Here is a 24,327-nt window from a genome sequence, read left to right as displayed (position 1 = left end):
TCGAGGGTTGCCATTTAGAGAATGTGAAGGATCACACATTTTACCGTTGGCATTGGTCAGGTCATTGTCATAGCCAGCAGTGTTATCGACACAGGAACAGAAATCAGAGCTAGAAACTGAAATACCAGAATTAAATTACAAGAGAGAACACACATGACTACTTAAAAAAAAGCCCCAGAAACCCCCAAAAATTCATCAACCCCCACCTCAACTCCAGCAGGGTTTAAATTAAATTCACTTAAAAGTTTATTAGCCAAGAGATGATTACCTGTGGATTTTTCCACTCTGGAGACTTGCATCCATCCAGTGCTTGGGTGACGGCGGTGCATGGTCAGGAGCTGCTTCCCTACAGTCCCCCATCCTCCGAGCAAGGTGTGGTGAGGCTGGAGGGTGTCCCTGGGGTGCCAGACTGGGAGAGCTGCGTGCCTCCTGTGGGAGCTTCTGGTGCCACCCTGATATGTGGGGCCGACTCTTGTGACGGAAGAAACGGAGGCTGGGGCCACGCGGCGTGGCAGCCGGGTCCTCGGCATCCCTGCGGATGCTAGCGTAGGGCTCAGTTTGGTTTAAAAAGACAACAAGGCTTTTGTTTCTTTTTTTCGTGTCACTAATAACCTCAGGAGGCGAAGGTAAGCGCTTGCCGTCTGTGGTACCGCATCCTGTTTTGTACAGGAAAAGAAAATATTTTTGTTTTGCGGCTTTAATGCGCTCATTGTTGGTTCTGACAGAGAATGTATTCTGTGGGGCTTTACTTTGGTTTCTTTCGCATTTTCCTTTTAAGTGAGCATATTTTTATTCTGTTCTCAGTATGGTTTTTCTGGTCACTCCTTCCACCCCTGCAGCTCCCTTGGAGTCGCCAAGCGTCCTGGTCTCGGCTGGGACACAGTTCATTTGCTCCACAGTAGCTGGTGCAGTGCAGGGTGTTGGCTTTGGTGTGAGAGCAATGTCGACAGCACTCTGATGGGTTTGGTTCTATCTAGGTAACGTTTATACCAAATCAAGGACTTCGTTTCTCAGGCCCTGTCAGCGAGAAGGCTGGAGGGGCATGGGAAAACGGGAGGGGGACACAGCCAGGACAGCTGACTCGAACTAGCCAAAGGGATGTTCCGTGCCATGGGACGTCACGCTCGGTGTCTAACCCTGGGGAGGTTGGCCAGGGCTACTGATGGCTGCTGGGGGACTGGCCAGGCATGGGTCGGTGGGAGGTGAGCGGTTGTGTTCTGCATCACTTGCTCTCTTCTCTCCTTTCCCTTTGGATTGCGTTCCTCTCCCCTTCTCTGTCCTTTTCGTTATGACTGTTGTTATTATTATTGGTGGTGGTGGTTTTGTTTTATCTCAACTATTAAATTGTTCTTATCTCAGCCCTCGAGGTTTACATTCCTTTCCAATTCTCCTCCCCATCCCTCTGGGTGAGGAGGAGTGAGCGAGCGGGCGGCTGCGTGGTACTTAGTTACTAGCCGGGGTTAAACCACGATACCAGTGTCGGGAGCTAGTCCTTGCTCCCTTTCAGCTGGGTTTTATCCCTTTGCCTCATTTTCAGCAAGAATTGGCTTGGCGGCCTGCTATAAAATAAGAAATATCAGGTTTTTGTTAGGAAAAAATTACCTTCTGTACAGTTAGTGCTAGATTCTGTCTTTTTCTCCTGTAAAGTAGTTTAAATGTTCTCTGTTGGCAGCAAGTTGAGTTGATCCTGGGTTACACCTCAGCAGATCCTGTCATTCCCGCTTTGGTGGGAATGTGGAATATCTGAGCAGCCTTTTAAGCGTCCTTGCTTTGTGTTGCCTGGGGGTGATGTGGTGGCCAGTTGTATTTGGAGCAACATAACAAGCCTAAAACTAGAAGTGCGTGCCTGCTTGGGTTTTTGTTTTGGTATTTTTTTTTCCCCCTTGCCCCAGTGTGAGGTTGTGTGTAATGACTTTCTAGCAGCAGAAGTTCTGAGAGATGCTTGTTTCTGCCTTTTCTTTACCTTGCCACGTAATAAGTATAAAGATCTCAGTAGGGGTTTGGTTTACACACCTACGTTGAGTAGTGCTGTAATACAGAATTAGGTGTGAGGCTCGTCGCTGTCGCTCAGAGATCTTCTCCTGACTGTTATACATTATATAAATGTATATACATTATATACATGCATATAAGTGTAGAGCAAACACTTGAGACTCATTTTTATAGCCAGTTTTTAATAGCGGTTTGCCAGCTAACCCATATCTAAGGGAGAAGCCCTAGTGACCCAGCTGCACCCAGCGGGCCTGGGAGGTAAGATCGCCTGTGTGTTATATATATATATATATATATTTTATATATATATATATAAAAAAAACATAAGAGGTGTGCTGGCACCTGCAGTCCTGCTTTCTGTGCTGAACTGGCCATGCCAGCAGCGTTTCTTGCTGGACAGGTGCGGATCTGGGATGTGAGGTTTTTTAATTGATGTGCAGGAGAGAAAGCAGGGACTGTGCTGCAGTGCCCTGCCTGGGCGGCACCGAGTGGGACAGGCAGCGTGCTTTAGTGTTGCGGCGAAAGGGCTGATGTAGGTCTGTTGAAAAGCTAATTCTCTGAGTCAAATTAAGTAAGATTGAAAGAATCATTAGAATTCTGTAATGATTTCTTTAAAGCAGTTGTGGAGTAATCTCTGGCTGCATGATCAAGGGTGAAATATCCCAGAGGCAGAGGAGGGTTTGAGTGGCCTTGCACAGGCATCTGGATTAGATGCTGTTCTGGCTGGGGCAATAAAAACAAGATTGTAATGAGAGATACAGAGACTGCACCAAAACGGGCATGTAAAAATGGAGAAGCACTAAAAGGAGTTACAAATCACGAGGGAAACCTCAGCCCCCTCTGAAGACAGTAGTGAAATAGTCAGTGATCAGACAAGTACCCTTCGTTTCAATGGAAGCTGCGTGGAGCTACGCTGGCGGCTCTCAGCGTGAGCGCACGGGGTGGCTGTTCTTGGGGAGCTCAGTGCTGGGAGCGGTACTCAGCAGAGCAACAGGCTTTTGGGACCTGTTTTGAGAAGAACAGAGACAGTGAAAGCTGAAAACTTTTCTCAATAATATGCCTGTTGTGATTCTGATGATGAGGGCTGTAAGGTGTGTGCCAGGGCCAGTGAAGCGCAGCCTTGAATCACTCGGATGAGGGCAGGAGCTTGCTTTAAAAGGGTCTGATGAGGTCAAAGGTGGGAAATCTTGATGCAAGTTTATGGAAAACGCTGACAGTGATGTTCATCAGTGACCCTCGGGATGCTGTAGCAGTGTCTGTTGAAGGAAGCATCCTCACTTAAGGCACTGAATAGTAGTCAGAACAGGATAGAAGTATACCACATCCCCAGAATCCCAAATCCTAGCACTGCAGGTCTGGGGAAACTAGTGGTCCTTGTGCTTTATATGCACAAGTGTGTTTATTTTAGCTATTTGGTTCTTTCTCTGAAAAATCCTTTTTTTTTTTTTTTTTTTTTTTTCTTCCCCTTCCCCCTGGATGTGTTTCTGTGGTGGTGTAAGTGCGTTAAACTGCATATACCAAATTTCTCTCGATCCTCAGACTAAACGGTTTGGCGTGGTTTGCAGGCTTTGTGTTTTTCTCGTAAGGAAACAAACCAGCAGCCCTTCTGCAGCTCCCCAGGGATGGCGCTTGCACTGAAATGAAGCGTTTCATTCAAAAACTTGACGTTATGTTTCTTCCTTTATCGTTTCCTGTGGTAGGATTCTGCTGGAAGAGAGGAGGAGAGGGAGAAGGAGCACTGAAAATTTTCAGGATTTTTGATTGAGATCTAACCAGCTCCATCCCGTGCCTGCTGAATTGCATTTATTTTCACTTCTAGAGGCTGTTTTGTGCCAAACTTGGCACCTTTATCTTCAGAAAGCTCTTCAGACACCCCAGTTCAACACTTTTGGTGAGACCACTGAGGCCCTTCATTTCCCAGAGGAGCTGTGAAGCAGCGTGAGAGTTTGAGTGCTGGGAACTGGGACTTGGTTGGTTTCCATGGCATGTCACTGCTGTTACTGACTGGTCTTGCATTAATATTGAACTTTAATAATAATATTGAAACGCAGAAAGCTTTTAAAAGAGAACTGGCTTTCCCTTCTTTTCTGCTTCAGAAAGATTCAGGCTTATAAACCATCTGCATCCTATGTATAGTGTTTCAGACGCATATGAAACTTAAAACCAAAGAGTTTTTCTGCAGACTCGCAGCAATCTCCTGTAACTTCTGCTTAGTAAAGCTCCTCTGCTCACATTTGCCACGTTTATATTCTTTGAGTCACCTAACCGCACTGATGGTAGGAAGTGGGAAGGGGGATGGTCAGTTCCTGTGAGCATGGCATTTTAAGCCATGAAATAAGAGCTGCAGCAGGAGCTGGTCTCCCTTATTTTTGGTTTTCTTATAGCTTGAGAAAATAAGAAAAAATGTGGGGGTCTCTGCTCGAACACAAGTAAGTGATACACATCTCTTCCGATACAGAACTGCAGTCCATGCCAGATTCTCGCTTGCTTTCTAACATAATGTTTTCTTGATTTAATCTGTTTCTGAAAGCTTATGGTGATAATTTTTGGTGTCGCTGCTTTTACTGAAGTTGATGTTTGGGAATATCAGAAAAATAGACGTGGTGTGAAATAACTGTTGTCAGTGTCATTGAGCTGGGTTTTATGGAAGGGCGTGCATCGAGCCCCGGCGCACACTGCTTTACATCCCTGCTGGGGAGCCTGGTGGGCTGTGGGCAGGAGGGAGAGGAGAGGTTTTAGGTGGATTTGAGGAAGATGCTGGAGTTAGTGAAGCAGTGTAAGAGGGAAAAGAAGGGTATGTCTGGTGGCAGGATGGGAAAGGCTTTGCTCCCTCCTGCCTAGCAGGAGAGGGTTGGGAGGCAGTCTGGTGCAGGGCAACGTGTGAAACTGGAGACGTGAGGAGAAACAGGCACTGGAGCCGTTGGTTGTGGACCACTCTAAGGATGGTGTTGGGTGTTTGTACCTGACTAACAAGCAGGATAACATGCCATTACTGGAGCTGACAAAAGGAGATAAATTCCATTGCAGTGTGTGGCAGGTAAAGCTGTCACCCTGGGTTTTCCTGCAGCGTAGTGGGTGCTGTAGCTTCTTTAAAGACACCCTCACCCAGCTGTGTCTGTAACACAGCCTGAGCATGAAGGACAGAGGGTTACACTACTTGCCAGATTCCTGCTGACACAAGAGAGACATAATCAGCACCTTTTAACTCATGTTAGAGTTCCTCTTAGCAGGTTGTGGGTTTTAAATTCACATACATACATTAGCTCTGCCCTTGAAGCTCTTTGCTGTCGAGCAGTAGGTTTCTGCCTTAAGAGCAACCCCTTCTCCTGGAAAGGCTTTTTCTAAGGGTGGAAGGGGTGAAGAGAGAGAGAGAATTTCACTGTCAGTGACAGCATTAGGGAATGCCCAAGTGGCTGTTCCAGTTGGAAATACAGTGATGCTCGCACTGGGCATAATGAAACCTGTTAGCAGAGGTTAGAGGTGCATGGCATGTGCCCAGTTCGCAGCCAGATGTTGGGAAGAGCCATATTCCTGCTAAGGATTGTATTAAGATGCCTGGGCAAGGAATAGCTTTCAAAGTAGCTCTACATGTTAACACCCGAGGGTTTTGTTGTTGTTGTTTTAAATTGGTTGGTTCTGGGCACACACTTAATTGTCCAGACTCCTGTTAGCTGCAAAAATGTCCTTTACCATTACACAGATTCTAGTTCACTTACCTTTGTGTGTTTTCCTGCAGACAGGTTTTTAACCAGACTGGTGATGGTTGCTTTTCCATTTGATGTTCATGACACATATTACAAGACAGCATTAGAAATGGAGACACCACTACTGGGTGCATTTCTGGATGCAATAACCAGTTTGCATCTGGAATAGTTTCACATTTAGATGCTTGAAGAAAGATTAGAAAATTATGTTTTCCCACGCTTGAGTTGGACCTGATGGGTCACATTACCTGATGGTACGTCACAGCCTTTTGGAGCTGTTGACTTCTCTGATGTTGCAGAGAGCCTAAAACACTAAAGAATTAATAAAATGAAAGCTCCCAGAGCTTGTTTAACTGGTGGACAACGGGAATGGGTGAGTGATGGCAGTGATGGCGGGAGTAGGAATGCCCTTCCACTGCTTGCTAAGACTGTTTTCTCTTCCCTGGAGATGGCAGGGAAGATTGCCCCAAGGAAAAGCAGCAAGGGCTCCATGGCTGGGGTCGTGCTGCCTGCAGGACAGCCGGAGCCCTGGGGAGAGCCTGCCTTTGCCTAGGGGTATCAGGTTTAGGCATGGCAGAGGGCTTGAGAATTGCCCCTGAGCAAGCCCCCCTTGAGCAGGCATTCAAAGCCACGTTCGTCGTTCTGGATGGATGGAGAAATCCCCCAAGGTATTAATTCTTGGTGAAAGCAAACTTACAAAGTAGACGTTGTTTATCAATGCCTTTCCACTGTGTCTAGCCTGTAGAGTGTTTTTCTTTTAGTCCAGCATTTGTCATCCCTTTTACTCCTTTTACACTCTCCGTGCCTTGTGTGGGGGTACAGGAGGTGGGCTCGTCTGTTGAGGTGTAGGCTTTCTTTGTTTCAGCAGAATACTGCAAAAATCTCCTCCCCTGAAAGAGGGCTGGGTGAGGAGTCCTTCCATCGGAGCAGCAAACGCAGGATGCGCCAAATCAGTACCTTGTCATAACAGTTCGGGTTCTTGCTGCTGTCTATCACAGGCCTCCAGGATACATTTTATTTTAAACTGGGATTATTTTTGAACCTGCTGCCTGGAGACCAGGTGCCAAGCACAAGGTCTGAATCTGGCAGGTGCACTGGGAGAAAAGCTTGAGAACTGAAGTTCGGATTCTTGGGGTCAACTGGTCTCTTTAGTACTACACTCAGTGGAGCACCCACAATCCTTATATTTTATCTTAGCCTAATAGAAAAATGTATCACACCCTTCAAGACTGTGACGGCGTCTAAGAGAAATTCCTCAAAAATACAGGCTTGCTTCTGGGTGCAGACAGGTTCGTGAGGGTAAGGGGAAATACTTGAACAATTTCTCTGTGCCATGAAAGAGCTTCCCGGCGGTGCTGAATTCTATCAGAAAGTCTGAAGTTATTTTTCCATTTTAATGAAAATTGTGCGTGGTCTTAGACATTTTCAGAAGTTCCCACTAAGTTTTACCTTAGTAGGAGCTTTAAATGCGTATTATTTTATTAATATAATGCAAAAATTATCTCTGGAAAGCATCACCTGTGTCCTCTGCTTGGATTGGTTTTGAACAGAGAAATTGTAAGCAGCATTGTTCCTGTGAGTACCATTACAAACAGGCTGTGAAGTGCTTAAGCTTAAGTAGGGTAGAGACACAAGGACTGTGCATAGGAAAGCAGAGTTTTACACGTTTGGAAGTGTGTGCTCAGGTTTTTAGAGCTCTGCCTGTTGTGCATGCTTGGGAGGCATGGGCACGCTCCACGTCCAGGCAGGCTGTGACTTTCTGCCCAGAGCCGTCGCAGGTAACCAGGGATCAGGTGAGAAGTCAAGTCAGCCAGGCTCTCTGGGAATAACCGTTTATTCTTATTATTAGCCCATTATAAGGTTTGGCTGTTCGCGTAAACATTTTTTGTCAGTATGCACGTGCTGGTACTCTGCTCACGTGCTTCCGTGGCAGTTACGGCTGATCTGTCTAGGGAGGGTTTGCACAGTCCGGCGCTGGACCAGAGGGCGAAGAGGAGGTGGGTTCTGTGTCGGCTCCTGCCCGCTCAGTGGGTGCAGAAGGGCAGGCAGGGGGGGCCGGCACCCACTCCCTCCTCTGGAAGCTTCTGGCAGAACCACGGACGTCTTGGGGGTGGCTACCTGGGCTGCCCCTGGATCTTCCTGATGGTTGTCCCTCGTCTTTTGCATTCCCAGGGGCACCCTGGAGCATGCTGGGCAGACAGTGGGTTTTACTTTCAGAGAATTCCTTGTGAAATAATCCAGGAAATCTTGTTTTCACAGATCATTTTATGGCACTTGAAAAAATATGTAAGGAAAGTGGATTTTTGTCTTGTGTGCAAAAAGCTGCCCTTAGGGGCCACATTAGAGATGAATAGAGAAGAACCATCTTGGCTTAAATTAAATAAAAAAGAATGAAAGCCACTTCTGTGGTTTCACCCATGCATATTTTTCTTGATTTAGGGCCAGCACTACATTTGGTATTTAAGGCACTTGTGGCTTTCCAAGTTCCTCCTCTTTCCAACTACTTACTGATTTTATTTTCTTCTTTGTGCCCACTTGCTCTTTGGATGTGCCATCGATAAATGCATGGGTGAAGTGCAGGCAGTAGGTGAACAGCAATATGTTCTCAGCAGTAACCTATATATGCAATACGTAACATGATATAAAATGCTGTCTTTTTAGAAGACAATGGTTTCTTTTGGTTTGTTTTTTTTTTCTTTTGTTTTTGTTTAGTATCGGGTCTTGCTTAATGGGAAGTGGCGTAAGGCTTCACTAAGTATTTACTCTGCAAATGCCTCTGAGCACAAGTCCTAGAGCATTCGGAGCCAAGCTCAGAGCTTGTTTCAGGCAAGATGGACATGGTTTTTCAGTAATTACCAGTGGACGTTCTTTTGCCTTGATTGTTTGACAGGATTATGCAGTAGAAGTGAAAAACCTGTCTGTGGATTTATAAAAAAAGGATCAAAGCGCTCTACTTTTCAGTAACATAAGCAGGTTTGCAAGAGCTTTTAGCCTAGACATGAAAGAGTTGTCTAGTGCTTACTTGAAAGCCAGCAAGTAAGCACTAGCTCTTATTTTTATCAGTAAGAAAGGTGGTTGGACCAGCTTTCACAGTGATGAATCTCGGTAGGGAAGAGCAAGGAGCCGGGGTTTAGTTCCTTTTGCAACTTTACAAATGATACCAACAAGACAGTTCTCTTCCGTGGCAGTGGCTGGGGCGGAGCAGGGAACGCTTGGGGCAGCTGGTAACCTCATCCCAAGTCACGCAGGGGTAGCTGGGTGGGCTCAGGGTGCCTGGCTGAGGGTGCCCAGGGATGCAGCTCCCGAGTGCAGGAGGAGCTGTGGCTTTCCTCCTCCCGCTGCACGCGGGGACCGGCCGCGTCCCACAGCTCCCACAGGCTTCGGCACTCGCCGGGGCTGGGGCTGGTGCCACGCTTCAGTGGCCAGACAGCACCGCGTGGTTAGAGGTGTCTTCTCATCTCTTCTAGAGCTGATAAAGGTACAGAGGTTTGTCCACTGAGAACTGGATCACGGAAGTAATTCTTGGGAAAATACAACGTGGCCAGGTTGCCTTTCAGTCGCAGGCACTGGCGAGACACTGAGTTCTGTCGTCTGTATGCCGCCCTTTTTATTTTCTGGAATTAGAGCTTCTCCCTTGTGGACTGTTTTAATTTCTTGCTGTGTCAAGCTACTGCTAATAATGAAGTTTTAGGCCTTCCCCTAGAGAGCCGGCACGCTGCGGCACTGCCGCTGTCAGAGGGAGCCTCGGTACCCAGAGCCCAGGCAGCTGTGTAAGCTCTTTCTGTGATGATGTGTTTGCAATAATCTATTAATCTGCTCTAATAATCTCCTCTACTTTCACTGCATTTTCCTGATAAGTGAAATTATGTTTGAATAAAACCTAGTACTTAAAAATTTCTGGTTTCAGCTGGAAAGATGTTTTAATAGTTTGTCTCAAATCTGCTGAAAAGCAGATTTTATGGTGGAAATGCTAATGAAGCTTCAACAGCAACAACTGGCAGCCATTCGGAGGAATTCGGGGGTTGTGTATTTGGGTGGCAGGGATCAGATTTGTGCCATCTGAATCTATTTTGGTCAGCAAAATTGACTTTAATATTTTATGCTCATTTAAAAAAATAAATAAATCTGAATTGATGTGCAAGCTTCTGCATTTTGAGGCCAGCTCTCAGCTAATCTTCCCTAGCAGTCTGTACAGCTCAGATTTCAAAGTCTTCATTCAAAAGGTCACATCCTGATTTAATACCATTAGTATAAACCCAGGATAATTTAGTTGATGTGGATGGAGGTGCTTGTCATTTCAGGGTTTTGATCTTAATATAAATCTGGCCCAGAGCAGGTTGCCTTTGTGAAGCTAAGGCCGTGTTCTTGAGCCTATCACAGGGAGGCGAATATTGATTTTTCACATTTAGATGAATCCTTTCTACATGATGCAGGTCACCTCTCACTCCAGCAAGATGCTGGTAATTTCTGTTAGTCCACTTTAAGATGGATATTTGGAAAGAATGTTTTTCACGTTTACTTTGCCTTTTTTTAATGGATTAGCATTCAAATTTCTACATTTGATACATTTTCCGCTTCTCACTACTGCCAGAAGTATATATATTCATGTGTTCATACGCAGCAATTTCAAACCGCAGGGGTTTTTTACCTCTTTCTTTTTTGCTGCCTTAGGACACACAGGTAAAGCTGGCATGAGGATTTCATGTAGCTGTAGGCTTGCCACAAGTCCAAAAAAACCCTAAATACAAAAATGCAGTATCCACTGTGTGCAAGTGGATATATGGCTTTATTTCCACAGTCCCCACAGAAATTAATCAAGAATGCTAAATTAAAAGACAAACAAAAAAATTAATCACTTCTTTCTTTGTTTTCCCACTGGATCATATCTTAATGGCATCTTGTAGACTGGAGCTTTTTCAAGGGACATTAATATTTTATGTAAGGAGGATTAATAAATAGCAGTAAAATGCAGCTTGAATGATTAAATCTCCTGAAGGAATGGTGCTTGTACTGTTCCTGCCACGTGGGACACATTTCTAATTCACAGTAACTTAGGTGTATTTTGCCAAATAACATGATGTGGTATACTGGGGCACTTGCATTTCTGTTTGGAGAAATCCTTTTGAAAAAAATTTAATTTTTGTATTTACTCTTTTATTTTGAGTGTCCATAGTAAAGAAGCAAGTAATTAATTAAAGATAGGATTGCCAAGATTCCACCTCTCTTGTCAGTCAGCTAATTTGACGTGATTATTAAGGCTGGATATATTGCTTGTAATAACTTGTGAGTGAATGGCTCACCCCTCATCTACCCTCCCTCCCTTTCCTCGGGAACTTAGATGAAATAGCACAAATTTTCTTTGGGATTAACAGCATGAAATAAATACTGACTTTTTTTTCCCCCCACTCTCCCTCAGGTTGCGCTTGCTCTCCTTTTCAAATCAAATGTCACATTGACTCAAATCCGGTGTTGGAAGCGTGCGGGGAGCTGCAGCACATCAGCCCAGCGCAATGTATCCATCAAACTGGAAGGAAGCCCAAAACCAAAACTCCGCTGGCCAAAATGCATCCTCTGCAGAAACCCCAAGGCAAGTGGCTTTGTCCTTCTAGCGATTGTGCAAGCTTCTATCGCACGTGGAGTGTAATATTTTAAAATGAATAGCTTTAATTTTTAGGTCACAGCAAAATAGGTATTTTTATGTTCTGAGGTTCAATTACAGCTGGTAGGGTTTTATTATCTTCATTTTTTTCAAACGTTACATAACCTCTTAGGGAAGCCTTCAAGAAGGAATTGATTCAGGAACAGATTACTTAACTTGTCAAATTGTGTTTCCTGTACTGTTTATATGCCTCATGCAGCTGCAAAGTTTAAGATTAATTTAACAATATTGTTTTCATTCTTTAATAATTTTTTTTTTTTCAAAAGTATTTAGTTAAGAATAGCTCATTGTTTAAACCTGGTCTGTTTTCCATTTATTTTAAGAACTATGCATAGCAACAGGAAATGCCTAAATGGAGTGAATGTATTTTAAAAGTGAGAAATGGAAGCTAAACCAGTCACGTGCAGGGGTAGCACGTGGGCTGCAGTAATTCCACAGACCTGCCAGACTCACAGCAAATAGGTGGCAATCCCAAGGTGTTGTGGAAGAGCAGCCAGGAAGAAGCATCTTCCAGCTGGGCTCCAGGCAGGTCTTCAGGTCTCCCCAGGCTTTTCTCCCTAAAACTTCTGAACACTAGAAAAAGACTGCAGTAAATTTCTTGGTGGAGGATAAATTGTTTCCATGTTTCTCCATCAGTGCAATGACGTGTGGTCTCTGTAATGTTTGTCAAGCGCCTCCACTGCCACCACCCTCTGCTTTGCAGAATTGGTTAAAATACTGTATGTAATGGGCACCTGCCTTAAGGTAGTTGCAGGTGCAGAAAGCGTATAATTTCAGAGGTGTTTGGAACAAAGGAGCGTGACCCCAAAGAAGAGAATAAGTTTGTAAACCAAAAATTTTTTAAGAAGCATGCCTGTCCGATAGGTGGCCATTGTCATGTAAGAAGAGAGAAGGTATTTTGGTCACTGTCAGGGTGGGTGTGCTGTGCAAACTGAGCCTCTGCACCACCACCCCTCCCGTTCAAATGCCTATACAAAAGTAGTTCTCTGATACACGTTCATTAAACAACTACAAAGAAAACTTTGTATTTTCTGACTCTGAAAGTAGTCCTTGAATGTTAAATTGGTGTATGAGTTCATTCTTGAAACGTCTCATGAAGTCTGTGTATTTATGGAGCTTTCACCTTGAGGTCTTGGTTGTTTAACTGGTGGGTGTTCCATGAGTGTTGTTAATACTAACAATAAAAAGGAATGGCAGAAGTGTCTGTTCAGTAGGAAATGGAATTAATTCATCTGGTGCAGATCCTTTGCTGTTGTTCTGATTGTACTGATTTCCAGTTACTGAGGACGTAGCTTGCTTTTTATACATAGGTATCTCAGAAAAGTTGGAGGGAGCCTACTTAGCTTGATTCAAATCATGCTTAAAATTAGCCGTGTAGGTTAGTGTAATCTCTTTCCATCACCGAGATAGGTACTGCTTCTTCCTTCTGCTGTTCACACCCATCCAAGCTCTCTCTCCCATTACAGCCATAAGCTTAGAACCAAGGAAGCCAGTGTATCTTACTGGTTAATGCCCTGAAAAGAACCAAAGAAGCCAGCATATCTTACTGGTTAATGCTCTGAAAGGAGGGAAATTTTTAAGGTGGTTGTTGAGGTGAAATAAACACCCAAGGGTAAAATGCTTTCTTGACTAGTTACTCTTGCTGATACTTTTTTTTTTTTGGCAGGACTCGGTTTGTTGGGCTTCTTGATGTCACTGTAAAAAGTAGCCCAAGAAGAACAGGAGTCCCAGTGAAAATTCCCATGAGAGACTGTTGAGAAGTACCCAACAGTCAAAAATCAGGCCACCTCGTGTTGTCTTAGACTAAGCCAGGTTAGCCAAAGCTACAAGTCAGTCTTACAAGTCTTGGATGTGCCAGTCATCTTCTTGAAAGATACTTTGTCATAAATTTTAAATGATGATTTTATTATTTCACTTCTTTATAATAAAATTACTTTTTAAAAGTATCTGCAGTTAGCTTACCTATGACAGTAGAGAACAATAGGTAACGATAACTTTGCAAGGAAGGGAAGATGTCACAGGGGGTTTTCTCTTCACTTTTATTGAGTTTGTAAATTTGAAATGGCTTTTCTCCTTTGTATAGTTCATTAATCTCCTGTTATATACCCAGTAAAGAGAGAAAAACAGTTCACGCCTCTCCAGGAAAATTAAATCATAAAAATAGTACTAAAAAAATAAGTTGTTTTTATTGAAGTTGACATTTCTCCTGTAAACCATCTTTGCTTCCTCTTAGTGGCCGTGTTCAGAAAAAGTGGTTGTGAGAGTGTGGTGATTTTCTTGCAGCAGACATAAATCTTTCCTCAGTTTCTGATTAGTATTTTTATGCAGCAGCCTTTCTTCCTAGGGCTTTCTCTCCCTAGAGCTACAGTGATCCCTCCTTAAGGCCTGTTTCTGTTTGGTTTGTTTGGTGGGATGTGCTGGTATCACCACCTGAAACTCCAGGAGCAGGTCTCTGCCCCTACCCAAGGCTGTGCTGTTGGGTCATTTATTCTTTTTTGAGTGTATTCACTTCCCAGGGGATAACCCTTCATAACCTGCTTCATCACGTCTATTTTTTTAAGTCTCTTGTCAAGGGACATTAACTGAAATAAGTAAATGTGCAAGTGTGACTCACACCGCTTGCATTGCTTTTTATTAGGTCCTCCCAGCTTTCCCAGTGAGTCACGACAGACCTGCCACCACTGGGATGATTGATGGGGACGCCTCCATCAAGTCGCTAATAAATGTGTTTTGACTGTTTGCTTTACTGTAGAGGAGGCAGTTCTGAGAGAGCACTTCATGGGCTGGGGGGCTGAATTAATGTGGTGGCTGAGGTGCTTGTTTTGCAGTGAGGGAAGGGTCCTTACTCCCGGCTGCTTTACAGACCCAGGGCCAAGCTTGGGCTGTAACTTCCCCCTGGTTATTTAACCATGCCTTTCTCTTTTCTCATTCTGTCCTGCTGCTTCTTGTTATTTCAATTGTTCCTTCTGCAACAAAAGATTCCACATCTTGGTTTCTGCTTCTTCCAAAGAGCCGTGAGCTGCTGTGTAAAACCTTCAGCAGGAGGAGGACTGGGAAAACACCATTCCAGTGAGTGGCTTCAGCCTTCAGGTGCCACCTGAAACGTGCTCAGCGATACTAATATCCCTTCCATGCAGCTGGGTTGCTTTCTTCACCACTTTACTTGTTGGTGCGCAGGACGGGCGCTGGAAGCTGCATCCAAGGTCCTGCTGCTTTGTGGCTGGGACCTGGCGCGAGAAAATAGCAGCACTGGTTCCTGTGTGGGCTGGGACTGGTGGGAGGTGGCTTCAGAGGGCAGCCAGGAGTTCTGCTTGGGCTTCCACTTCGGATCCCGAATCCCCACCTACAAGCATCACCTACTCTTTTTTTTTCCAGGGCTGACTGTGCACTCGGTGCTGCTGCTAATGGCACGTGTAAGAGGAGCTCATCTAGTATTGTTTGGTTTTACTGTGCAGATCTTTCATTCAGTCTCTTGTGGAAGCCTAAAACGGCTTGGGGTTCACAAGTCTGTGTTGTGCTGTGTAACTGCTGCCTTGTAAGTTCTGAAGGTAGGCTTTCTGTGTCAGTGCTGGAGTAGACAGCTTAGGATTTTGCTTGGTAAGTATTGCTTGATCAGGTCAGCAGCTTTGTCTCCCTGCTGATGTCTCAGTTTCTCGAAGTTATTTCAGTAAATAAAAAACCAGTGACTAACAGCAGTGTTTTTTCCTCCTCCCTTTTTGCCCAGCGCAGCGTGTGCTGCCCGGGATGAAAGCGCTTCCGTGGTCGGCAGCGATGCTGCCGTTAGCGCACACGCTCTGGCAGTGGGCTGGGGGCTGTGGACTGATCTGAAGCTGTATGAGGGGCCTGACGGGGGCTGGGGGGGGGGGGGGGGCGCGGGTCTTGCCTGCCTTGTGCACCTTCTGTACAGAGCCTAGAGCTTGCCTTTTCTCACTAGACATGCCAAATGGCTGTGTGGATACTTTTTTCTTTTTAAGTTGGGGGTTTTTTTGGTTTTTACAAGGAGAAATGTGGCCGGGCACTCACTGATCCCACAGCGTACAAGTGAAAACCTGGTGAGCAAAACGTAGAGCTCCACCATCCCGTTTATATGAGAGATGATTTTCTTTCCCTGCTTGCTTGTTTGTTGTTCCAGTGTAAAATAGGTTTTGTGATGGTGGTTTCAAAATTGAACTGTAACGCCTTTATTTTAAGACAGGAATTCCAGATATTTTTGGGGACTGGGCGAATCAGTCCTTTTACAGGATGTGTCCCATTAAATCTCAGATCCTTAGAAGATGTGATTTTATTCTTTGGTGCAGAAATAAACTCAGTAATATGGGTAGTTTAAAACCTGACCTATACTCAGAGCTCGAAACCTCTTGAACAGTCTTCATCACTGACCTGAGACAATGACCGTCCGTAGCAGCTCAGCATCAGCTGGAGCAGGGAGGACGTCTGGGCTGATGTGGAGCTCACAACAGATGCAGAGCCTTCTGCAGGGCAGGGACAACAGGAATTGGCTTTTTGAGTACATATGCCTCCATTTAGCCCCATAAAGAAAATAACTCTGAAATTAACATTCAGAACAGTTACTAATTAAAGTTCTATTACAAAGCTAATCACGTTATGCTGATGCGCCATATGGACCATTTAAAAATTGGAAATGCTTGAAATAAATTGTTCCTGACGTGTTGTTTAATAAAACGCATATTTAGAGTTTCCTCATGTAATACGTTCACGCTTTGGATAGTCTAGACTGGCTGGGGTACTTGGCAGCACCCTGCCAGTAGCCTGTACTTTGGGAGTAACCACGCAGTTGTTTTTCCTACCTTCTAGTGCGAGGTTGCTTTCACTGTATGAAACTATAGCGACACGTGAACCTGTTACCATGGGTTACTGCTTGCGTATTTCCAAACCCATTTACTCTGCAATCAATATAAGGTCTGAATCATTTTTTTAAAAAATTACTTTACATTTAAATTCTGGGGTTTTTTTTAAGTCCTGTATTAAACTTGGTGCCTTTACCTCCTAGTGAATCCTTAAGAAGAGCATATACATTCTTACAATGTGTTTTATTTATATCGTGTATAACTCAGTGTAGAACCAAAAGAGGAAGGAAATTTGTGAAGACTGTACCACAGAAGAGAAGGGGGAGGGAGAATGAAAGGAAGAAAAGCTGTTACGTTCTGCCTGTGACATTTTTGACCAAGGCACTGGAATCCATGGTGGGATTGTTTATGGGGGATTTGTTTTGGGTTAAGAGTTGTGTATGTGTGTGTGTCCACCCCTTTTTTTTTTTTTTTCCCAGTGTAAGAGATTCAACAGAGTGCCTGAGTTTTTGAAAGGTCATGGGAGGGGAAACTTGTTGGTGTGATTGAGATGGTGAGCACATTTGCAAAAATGAAGTGTGAGCTGCGCATCCTGTTTGGTAACAAGGAAGCGGTAAAGTTCTGTGAGCCTCTTGGTTTGCTAACACATCCGATACAGCTGTAGAAATACAAAATAGAACCCTGTCGTTTTTCTTCAGCAGCTTGCTTTGGTGTACAAAATACTTTGGGACTGCACCTGTGCCATTTATAAGGGATGGTGAAAGAAGGATACCCCTCGTTCTGCATTGAGCGCTTGGATTTTGTTCCCAGTAGGGTAAAGAAGATGGAGATTCATCCTCCTACTTTTTCCCCTCTCTTTTACTAGTACCTCCTAAGCCTGTCCATCTCAAACCTGGGCAGGAAAGAATTCCTCCTGCACCTTCTCGGCCTTTGCCAGCTGATCCCAAGTCGTCGAGGAGCTTAGCACCTGGAGAGGAAGAAATACCAGTATCAGCAGGAGTCAACACACTCATTGAGAAATTTGAAAGTATTAGGTAAATATGGCTTTGCGAGATCTGCTTTTAATCTCCATCTTCTGCGTCTTTAACTTAGAATATAACAATAGAAAACATTAATTGTAATTGTCGCGTAGAAGCTCCTCTTGGGATGTTTTCTACTGGAAGTGCAAAACTTGACTGACTACACAATGATTTTTTTATTTCTTTTCTTATAAAAGCATGTATTTCAATGACTTTTAGTTTGTAACGTACAGTTGTTCTTAAGGAGCTTAAGCCCTGCTGAATCCGGTAAGTGTTCTACCAGACATAAGTGGCCCAGAGTCTGCTTTCAGAAAGTTGATTTAATGTCAGGTTAGGTTTTTGCATTATATGAACTTGATTATCGGGATTGAGTTTTCTGCTAAGATTCAGCGAGTGTCAGCCATACTGTTAACTTGCTTCTTGGGGACAGAGGAGAGTTAAATCGCAACGTACTGTGAAACAATGTCACACAGAACAGCATTTCCTCTGAGACTTTATATATGAGGCATTAAATAGGACAAAATATATGTATTTTGCAAACACATAAAAAAAATCACTTAGCTCATCAGGCAGATCTCTCTGAAGACCAGATCTGCCTGATGGAGTGATTTTTTTTTTTTTTTTTTTTTTTTTTTTGTGAAGAGGGAGGTGGAGACAGAGGCACCACGCTGTGCCATGGAGCATGTTACCACCTGGGTGAATCTGGTGGAGTGTCTTTCAATCTGCAAAAGCGGTGCCTTCTTGTGCTTCAAAAACATCCTCTCTCTAGCAGAAAATACTGTGCCCCAAAGGCTTTGTTCTGTTGAAGAACGTGAGTTCCTGTTTAAACGGACCCACCACAAAACGCTTCTTTTAAAAGATGATGATTCCTCCCTCCCCAAACCTTCAAACCAGAGTGTTCTTCAGGGCAGCATTGGGAGCGTTAAAGGCCCAGGATTCTAGTGGGGCCATTTCAGTAAAACTTACGGCTAGAGGTGCTGGGTTTTTTCAGAGGTTGTTGGGTGAATATTATTGCAGCAGTGTGCGCACGCTTGCCTCCTAGGATTGTCGGGGGGTGCCAGATATATAACTTGAATCAAACGATAATCAGGCCCTCTGTCTTTTGGGGCACTCTTGAAACCTCTGAATGTTAATGGGAGTGACTGTGGTGCTTTGTCTTCACCCGCAGGCAACCCGTGCATATTCTTCAAAGAAACCAGCTAAATTTAGCTCTTAAGATGGAACCTGGCCTAGACTCATCCAAACAGCCGAGCTCGTGTGACTGTGATACGGTGGCTTCCAGCAGCTCTTCCACAAACGAAAAAAGTGAACCGGATGAAAATGAGCCAGACGTACTGTGCAGCGTGGATCTGTCTAACACAGACATAATGAAAATTAAAGAGCTAAGCATAGGCGATAACAAAAGCCATGAAGACTGCACTGCTGTGACTGTGAGCAAAGAGCCCTCTGGAGAGCTTGGCAATAAAGACTCAACTGCAGAACTGAACGGTAATGGTAAAATTCCCAACAGAGACAGTGGCATTGACAGTCCTTCTTGTAGCGTGGCAGGGGAGACTTTCCCCAGCGAAGAAGGTGCCGAGCAGAAGAAGCCCAGTGTAGCTGGGAACCCAGGGGAGATGGAACCTGACAAAAAAGGCACCAAACCTGCCTCTGCCGAACAGAAGAGAGACTCTACGCAGGATGAAGACAGTGACATTGACGAGGGAAGCAGCGAGGAGCAAGAGACGGCAGAAGCACCAAAGTTAGAGTATTTGGATGTAAACAAGGTAAGGTAGCTTGTGCGTGGCTCTTCATTGCTCTGAAACAGTTCCTGACTCTGGCCAGAGATCCCTTGCATCACTGTCATACGTTGTTTGGGTTTTTTTGTTTGGTTGGTCTTACGTCAAAGGATCATGACAGTCGTCATAATTTCCTGCTTGATGCAGGACACAACTTGTTCCTGACCTAGCTACTGTCTTTTAGAAAGGTTCCCAGTCTTAATTTAAAAGGTTTCATATAAGAGCGTCCATCATAGCCAGAGGCAAGTTGTTAAAACTTTGAGCGCTTTTCTAAGTAGAAATTCCCACCTTGTGGTTCTGTTTGGGTTTGGATAGGCTCAGCTCCTGGTTGTTAGGTCACGTTGTTTTCAGTGGGGCTGCATGATGTGCAGAGGGCTGGGGCTGGCTTGACAGTGCCTTTCGCAAGGTCAGGGCCTTGCATCCTAGTAGGACATGCAGGATGGAACTCTCTTCTAACAGCATTTTTTTTTTTTTTTTTTTTTTTTTTACATAAAGTCTGTGCTTCTACAGGTGTGACTATTTCTTGAGTGCAAAGAAGTTTTTTGGAGGGTAGATATATCAAATTACTCTTTAGGAAGCTGCAGCTAAAAGAGATTCTCTTTGAATCCAGAGTGATGTAGTCCAGGCTGTTGTGTATTTGCTGCAGCTGTATAAAATTAATGACAGATTCCTCTGATTATCTGTTAATCAAGACAGTTATTTTTAGAAATAGTGATGATAAAATGGGTTAGTTTCTTCCAGAAAAAGAAAACAGAAGATGTTTTGAGCAAACTGTCTGCAAAAGATTCCACTTTTTGGTTGGTGGGTTTGGGGGTGTTGTGTGGTCCATCTGTCCATCTCCATGTCCATGTCCCGTCCCCTGTCCCCCGTCGTTGTCGTCCGTCCGTCCCCCCCCCCCCCCCCCGCCATCATGACTGTAAAGTTAATATACTGGATTTTTCTGTTTTTTAGAGACTGTGATGAGTACTAGCAACTAGTGAACTGTAGCATTCAGACCTTGGTTTGTGCGAATCGTGTGGTTCTGCTGAAATCACCAAATATATCCCAATTTGTATATGGCAAGAGCTTGTCCCTTGGGAACTACGGCAGTTAAAACTCATTCACTAGCTTCTGGGTCAAACTAGCCAGGGTCCATTGAAGGGTGGTGGAGGTGGCATGTGGGTATGTAGTGCACAAGAAGCTCTGTCTCTCCAAGCAAACGGGTGCTGTTTCAGAGCACAGTTACGTCTCCGCAGTGTCCCCTTTTTCTCCAAGAACAGGAGGCAGCCTGCTGAGGCAAACATACCTACAGGAAGGCATGAAAAAGCCCCAGACTTTCTCTGATGGGTGCATTGCTTTATGCTGCCATTCCTCCTGCTGCTTTATCTCAGGCTGGTGCGACTGGCCTCCCGTTCCTGTGGTTCAGATGCTGCCTTTGTAGCCGGTGGCTCTTCCATACGGCATTGCCGTGCTGCTCTTTCTGCAGGTGTGATGGATGGCAAATCCACCGGGTGCTGGCCCAGGCTCAGGCAGAGGGGACCGGGAAGGACCCAGCAGAGCCAGCAGCAGTAAGGGCTGTTTCCCAAACCCAGCTGCTTTCTGTAGACAGGGAGGACGTGATCTCGTTCACCTCTCTGTGAGTCCACAGTCCCACTTGGCAGCTGCTGTGGATTCCAGAGGAGGAACCCGGTGGCCTGTCCCACCTCCACGAGATGCAGGGAGGCACTGCATGTATCGGACGTGACCACCCTGGGCGTGGAAGGCTGTGGTGCCGACTGCCTTGGGCTTGTGGAGGAATAAATCCATGGCAGTATGGGTCAGGGGATCCAGCAGGAATGGAGGGTCTGTGCTGCCGAAGGAGACCTCTGTCTTTTATCTCCTGTGCAAGAATTTAATGTGGGGTTCCGCAGGAAACATCTTAGTGATGGAGAACCCAGTGAACAAACATCTGTCTATTAGCACGTGTTAACACATCATCTAATGCATCCATTGACATCTGGTGTCTCCAGTAGTCTGCAGCGAAAGCTTGTTTACCTCTCAGATGGGCAGCACCACCATCGTGGTGCAAGGCTTCTTGCCTGCTGCTGTTGGTTTTCCCTTGTGCGTGTGTTTATACGTACACACACACACTGTGACATACCTCAGTTACTTTATGTTCATAGTATGTATGTATGTGCATGTGTGCAACTGAAGTGCTATTTAAAAGATTGTTTATTAGTTGCAACATGCCAGCAAGAAAGTAATGCATTAAATTAAGAAAATCTTTCATCTGAGAGTTAAATTTACTGTTTGGACTAGGAATGCAGTATCAAAACAAGTGTGGCAATCCCAAGCAGAAGACTTTACCATATGATTAAGAAGTGCTTTACTGACAAATACCAATGTTTTCTAAAACATCACGAGTTTTGATGGCTGTTGTTAAGTCTTGTTCCTTGGGTTAAGTATCCAGATAGTAAGAAATAATGCTGACAAAACACAGTTGTGAGGTTATAATTCTCTGTAGTATGCTTGGTGAATTTATGAGAGACATATCTCTAGGGGAAGATTTTGGGGTTTTTTTTGTTTGTTTTCTTGTGTTACTCTTCTTCCTCAAGTGCATTTATGTGATGCTTTTCAGGTTCTCCCTTGAATTTTGAGTTGGTTTCACCATCCAAAAGGCTGTTTTGACACTGACCAAGCCGCACTGGGTTAGCTTGCTTTTGCAGCCACGTGGAGGGGGAAGGCTTAGAGATGCGCTGCCTCTTCTGTAGTGTAAGGAAGGACTGTGCCCTCTTCTAGGGATGTGTCACGTGAAGCCAATTTATGTGTTAGGTGTCCACATCATCCTCCTGCTCTCCTCGTTGATTCTGTTGCAGGTTTGGGGCACTATGGACTAAGGATTAGGGTTAAGGGCTGGAACCTCCAGCAAGGAGAGCCAGTGCCATTTGAAGTTGACTTGTTCAGTAGTTATTCTTAGGCTGGAAGTTCACATCACCCTCACCAAAAATTTTCCAGAAAGCAAGGTATCTTCCCTACCTGAAGGAAGAGAGGAGTGTTTGGTTGCCATCAATTGCTGGCTTGAGAACTGGGGAGGCCCCAGCTCCTCCAGAAAGCTTTGTGTCGGGAGCCACCATCTTTTTCCGGCTTCCCCCTTCCTACCCCTAGTACCAGGCTTTGCAGCTGCACGATGGAGGTGACCAGCACTCATTCAATATGCAGGTTTCCAGAAAGCTTTGTTATATTTGGAGGAGGATGCATAAGAAGTACAGCTGCAGAATGATTTAATGATGGCTCAGTAACTCCTAGGATATCAAGTTAAGTGAAGCTTATGAATAAACATAAGTAGGAAAGAGAAATCAGATTTGCTTTTTACTTCTCTAATTTTCTACTTCAGATATCTCTCTGTCTACTACTCAAACTTTCACACATCCCATGGCCAGAGGAGTAACGTTGCCTGATATATGACTCGCATTGTTTTATTTAGTCTAGGTTTAGCTCTGCAGTGTGATGTGGCTTCCTTTGGGAGTCTGCAGCACAGTCTAACAGGTCTCACTATTAGCACAAAATTATTGGAATATGTTTTAAAATCTCAGGAGTGACTTACTGGTATTTCCAGTTATCTTTTATCAAAATGAAAATGAACAAGGGGAGCTTATTCGTTTTGATAATGTCTCAGAAAATGTCAGGAGCTCCAGGAACTGAAGCATGTTAGCCTTGATGGTTACAAAAAAAAAAAAAGTGACATAAAAGTGAGACTGGGGGGCTGTCATGCTCTGTAGTCATATACCGAAGGCTTCTGCCAGCTGCTTGGCAGCAACAGAGTAATGCTTCTGAGACGGCTAACACTTCTTCATATATTTTTATTTGGGTATTTTTCACTAAGAGTAATATGTGCTTGCTAGTAATCACCAAAAAATGCCTTTCTCCATCTGTCCTGCTTCCTGCTGTGTAAAATAGTAATAATGAAGTCCCACATGGGCCCTGTACAGTCACCAACACACACTTCCATTCTGCCTGTACGTGGCTGGAGTTTCACTTCTGATTTCATTGTACAGTTTGTGTTGGAAAATGTGACCTGCAGTCCTGTAAATCAGACATGTGGGTAAGATTATCTCTGTGTATAGTCTGAAAACAATTTGCGTAGGTCAATGTTGTAGCCGTAATGCTGGTTAAGAAAAATCAGATATGTTCTCATCATCCTTTTTTTTTTTTTTTTTTTTTTAATATCCTAAGGAAAATGAGATATCAGTGCAACAGAGATGACAACCAAGCATAGGACAACTTTCCATTATTGCTTTCAGCATTTTTGAGTATGAAGTTTTCTGTGATCTTTCTGAGACTTTCAGTGTTCTTTGTAAGGGTGACTGGTGGGGTTTTAAAGCGTAACTGTATATGATTTTAACCTGAGCTGTATCTCAGCAGCTTTGTCACAAGATTTGCTGAAAGCCCCTTGTGATAGAGATGCTGACTGAATATGGTTGTGCACCACCAACTGTGTGAAAAATGGTTGCTGAAGGGTATTGCCTGAGTTTTCTCACATCAAGCCTTTGGTTTTTACTCGGTGGGTGTCTGGCCAGCTCAGCAAGTGGGTTCACAGGCAGCGGTGATGGGCTTGTGGCCACTTCATTGCACAAATCATTGCTATTCCACAGTTGGTATCTGTGATGGGGTACCTGAAGAGCAAATGCATCCCCCGCACACTCACAGCTGGGAGTCTGACCTGTATGAGACGCTGGTTCTGTTTGTTTTCAGGCTGGGTGTTTCATTTTGCTTTAAAACGTTTTATGGACAGTTACATCTGGAAATGAATTTTTGAGCCTTCCGAAAAGAAGTGAAAGAGCATCCTGCTACTGCCGCTTTGAGCGCTGGGGTGAGCTTCCTGTGTCGTGAAGCCAACACCTACCGCTTCCCTTTTCTCCTCCTCCTGGTGGCCCTGCCAGCCAAGCTGATTCAGCAGGGCTCTGCAGGAGGTGTGCAGCTGTAACACGGGAGCAGAGGACAGTCGTAACACGCAACAGTTGCACCAAGCAAGTCGGTCAATAAGTGCGTTGGGCGAAGCAGGATGTAATCCGCGTTTGGGTTTGCAAATTTGTTCTCCTTTAGAAAGGTAGACCATTAAATACCTCGTTCATAGTGAACCGAATGATTCTGGCTTTGTCAAAGCTGCCCTGCCATGGCACAAAAGAAGATTAGAAGAATGGGACTGCCTCACATTTAATTAATTAATCTACTGTTTCATTTAAAATAATATGTCCATCGAAAGGCAAGTATGTTGCAAATTAGTCTAAAACCCATGCCTATCTGTCCCTAGCAGACAGCAATTGAAGACAGAGTTGCTCTTTAAAACCGAGCCCAAGCTGAGACTCTGTTCAGCCGTTGTTTGGTATTTAAACAGATGTCAGCAAGTTT

At 44.5% G+C, this 24,327-nt stretch overlaps 1 protein-coding gene across 6 annotated transcripts in view; it reads left to right on the top strand.

Moving 5' to 3' along the window:
* FGD3 (FYVE, RhoGEF and PH domain containing 3) overlaps positions 1-24,327 on the top strand; it is a 112,033-nt gene that overhangs the window by 49,423 nt on the left and 38,283 nt on the right. For 5 of the 6 annotated variants that reach the window (XM_037385437.1, XM_037385442.1, XM_037385439.1 and 2 more), the window contains exons 2-4: positions 11,113-11,283; positions 17,029-17,197; positions 18,351-18,948. In XM_037385437.1, coding sequence (XP_037241334.1) covers positions 11,113-11,283; positions 17,029-17,197; positions 18,351-18,948 — 938 coding nt within the window. Of the gene's footprint in view, positions 1-4,334; positions 4,422-11,112; positions 11,284-17,028; positions 17,198-18,350; positions 18,949-24,327 lie in introns of those variants that run through there. The other variant, XM_037385438.1, reaches the window with a different exon arrangement.

The sequence above is a fragment of the Falco rusticolus genome, chromosome 4, assembly GCF_015220075.1.
Source record: "Falco rusticolus isolate bFalRus1 chromosome 4, bFalRus1.pri, whole genome shotgun sequence".
In the NCBI taxonomy this organism is placed as follows: domain Eukaryota; kingdom Metazoa; phylum Chordata; class Aves; order Falconiformes; family Falconidae; genus Falco; species Falco rusticolus.
The sequence above is the reverse complement of the archived record's forward strand: the minus strand, read 5'-3'. Positions and strand labels throughout refer to the sequence as shown.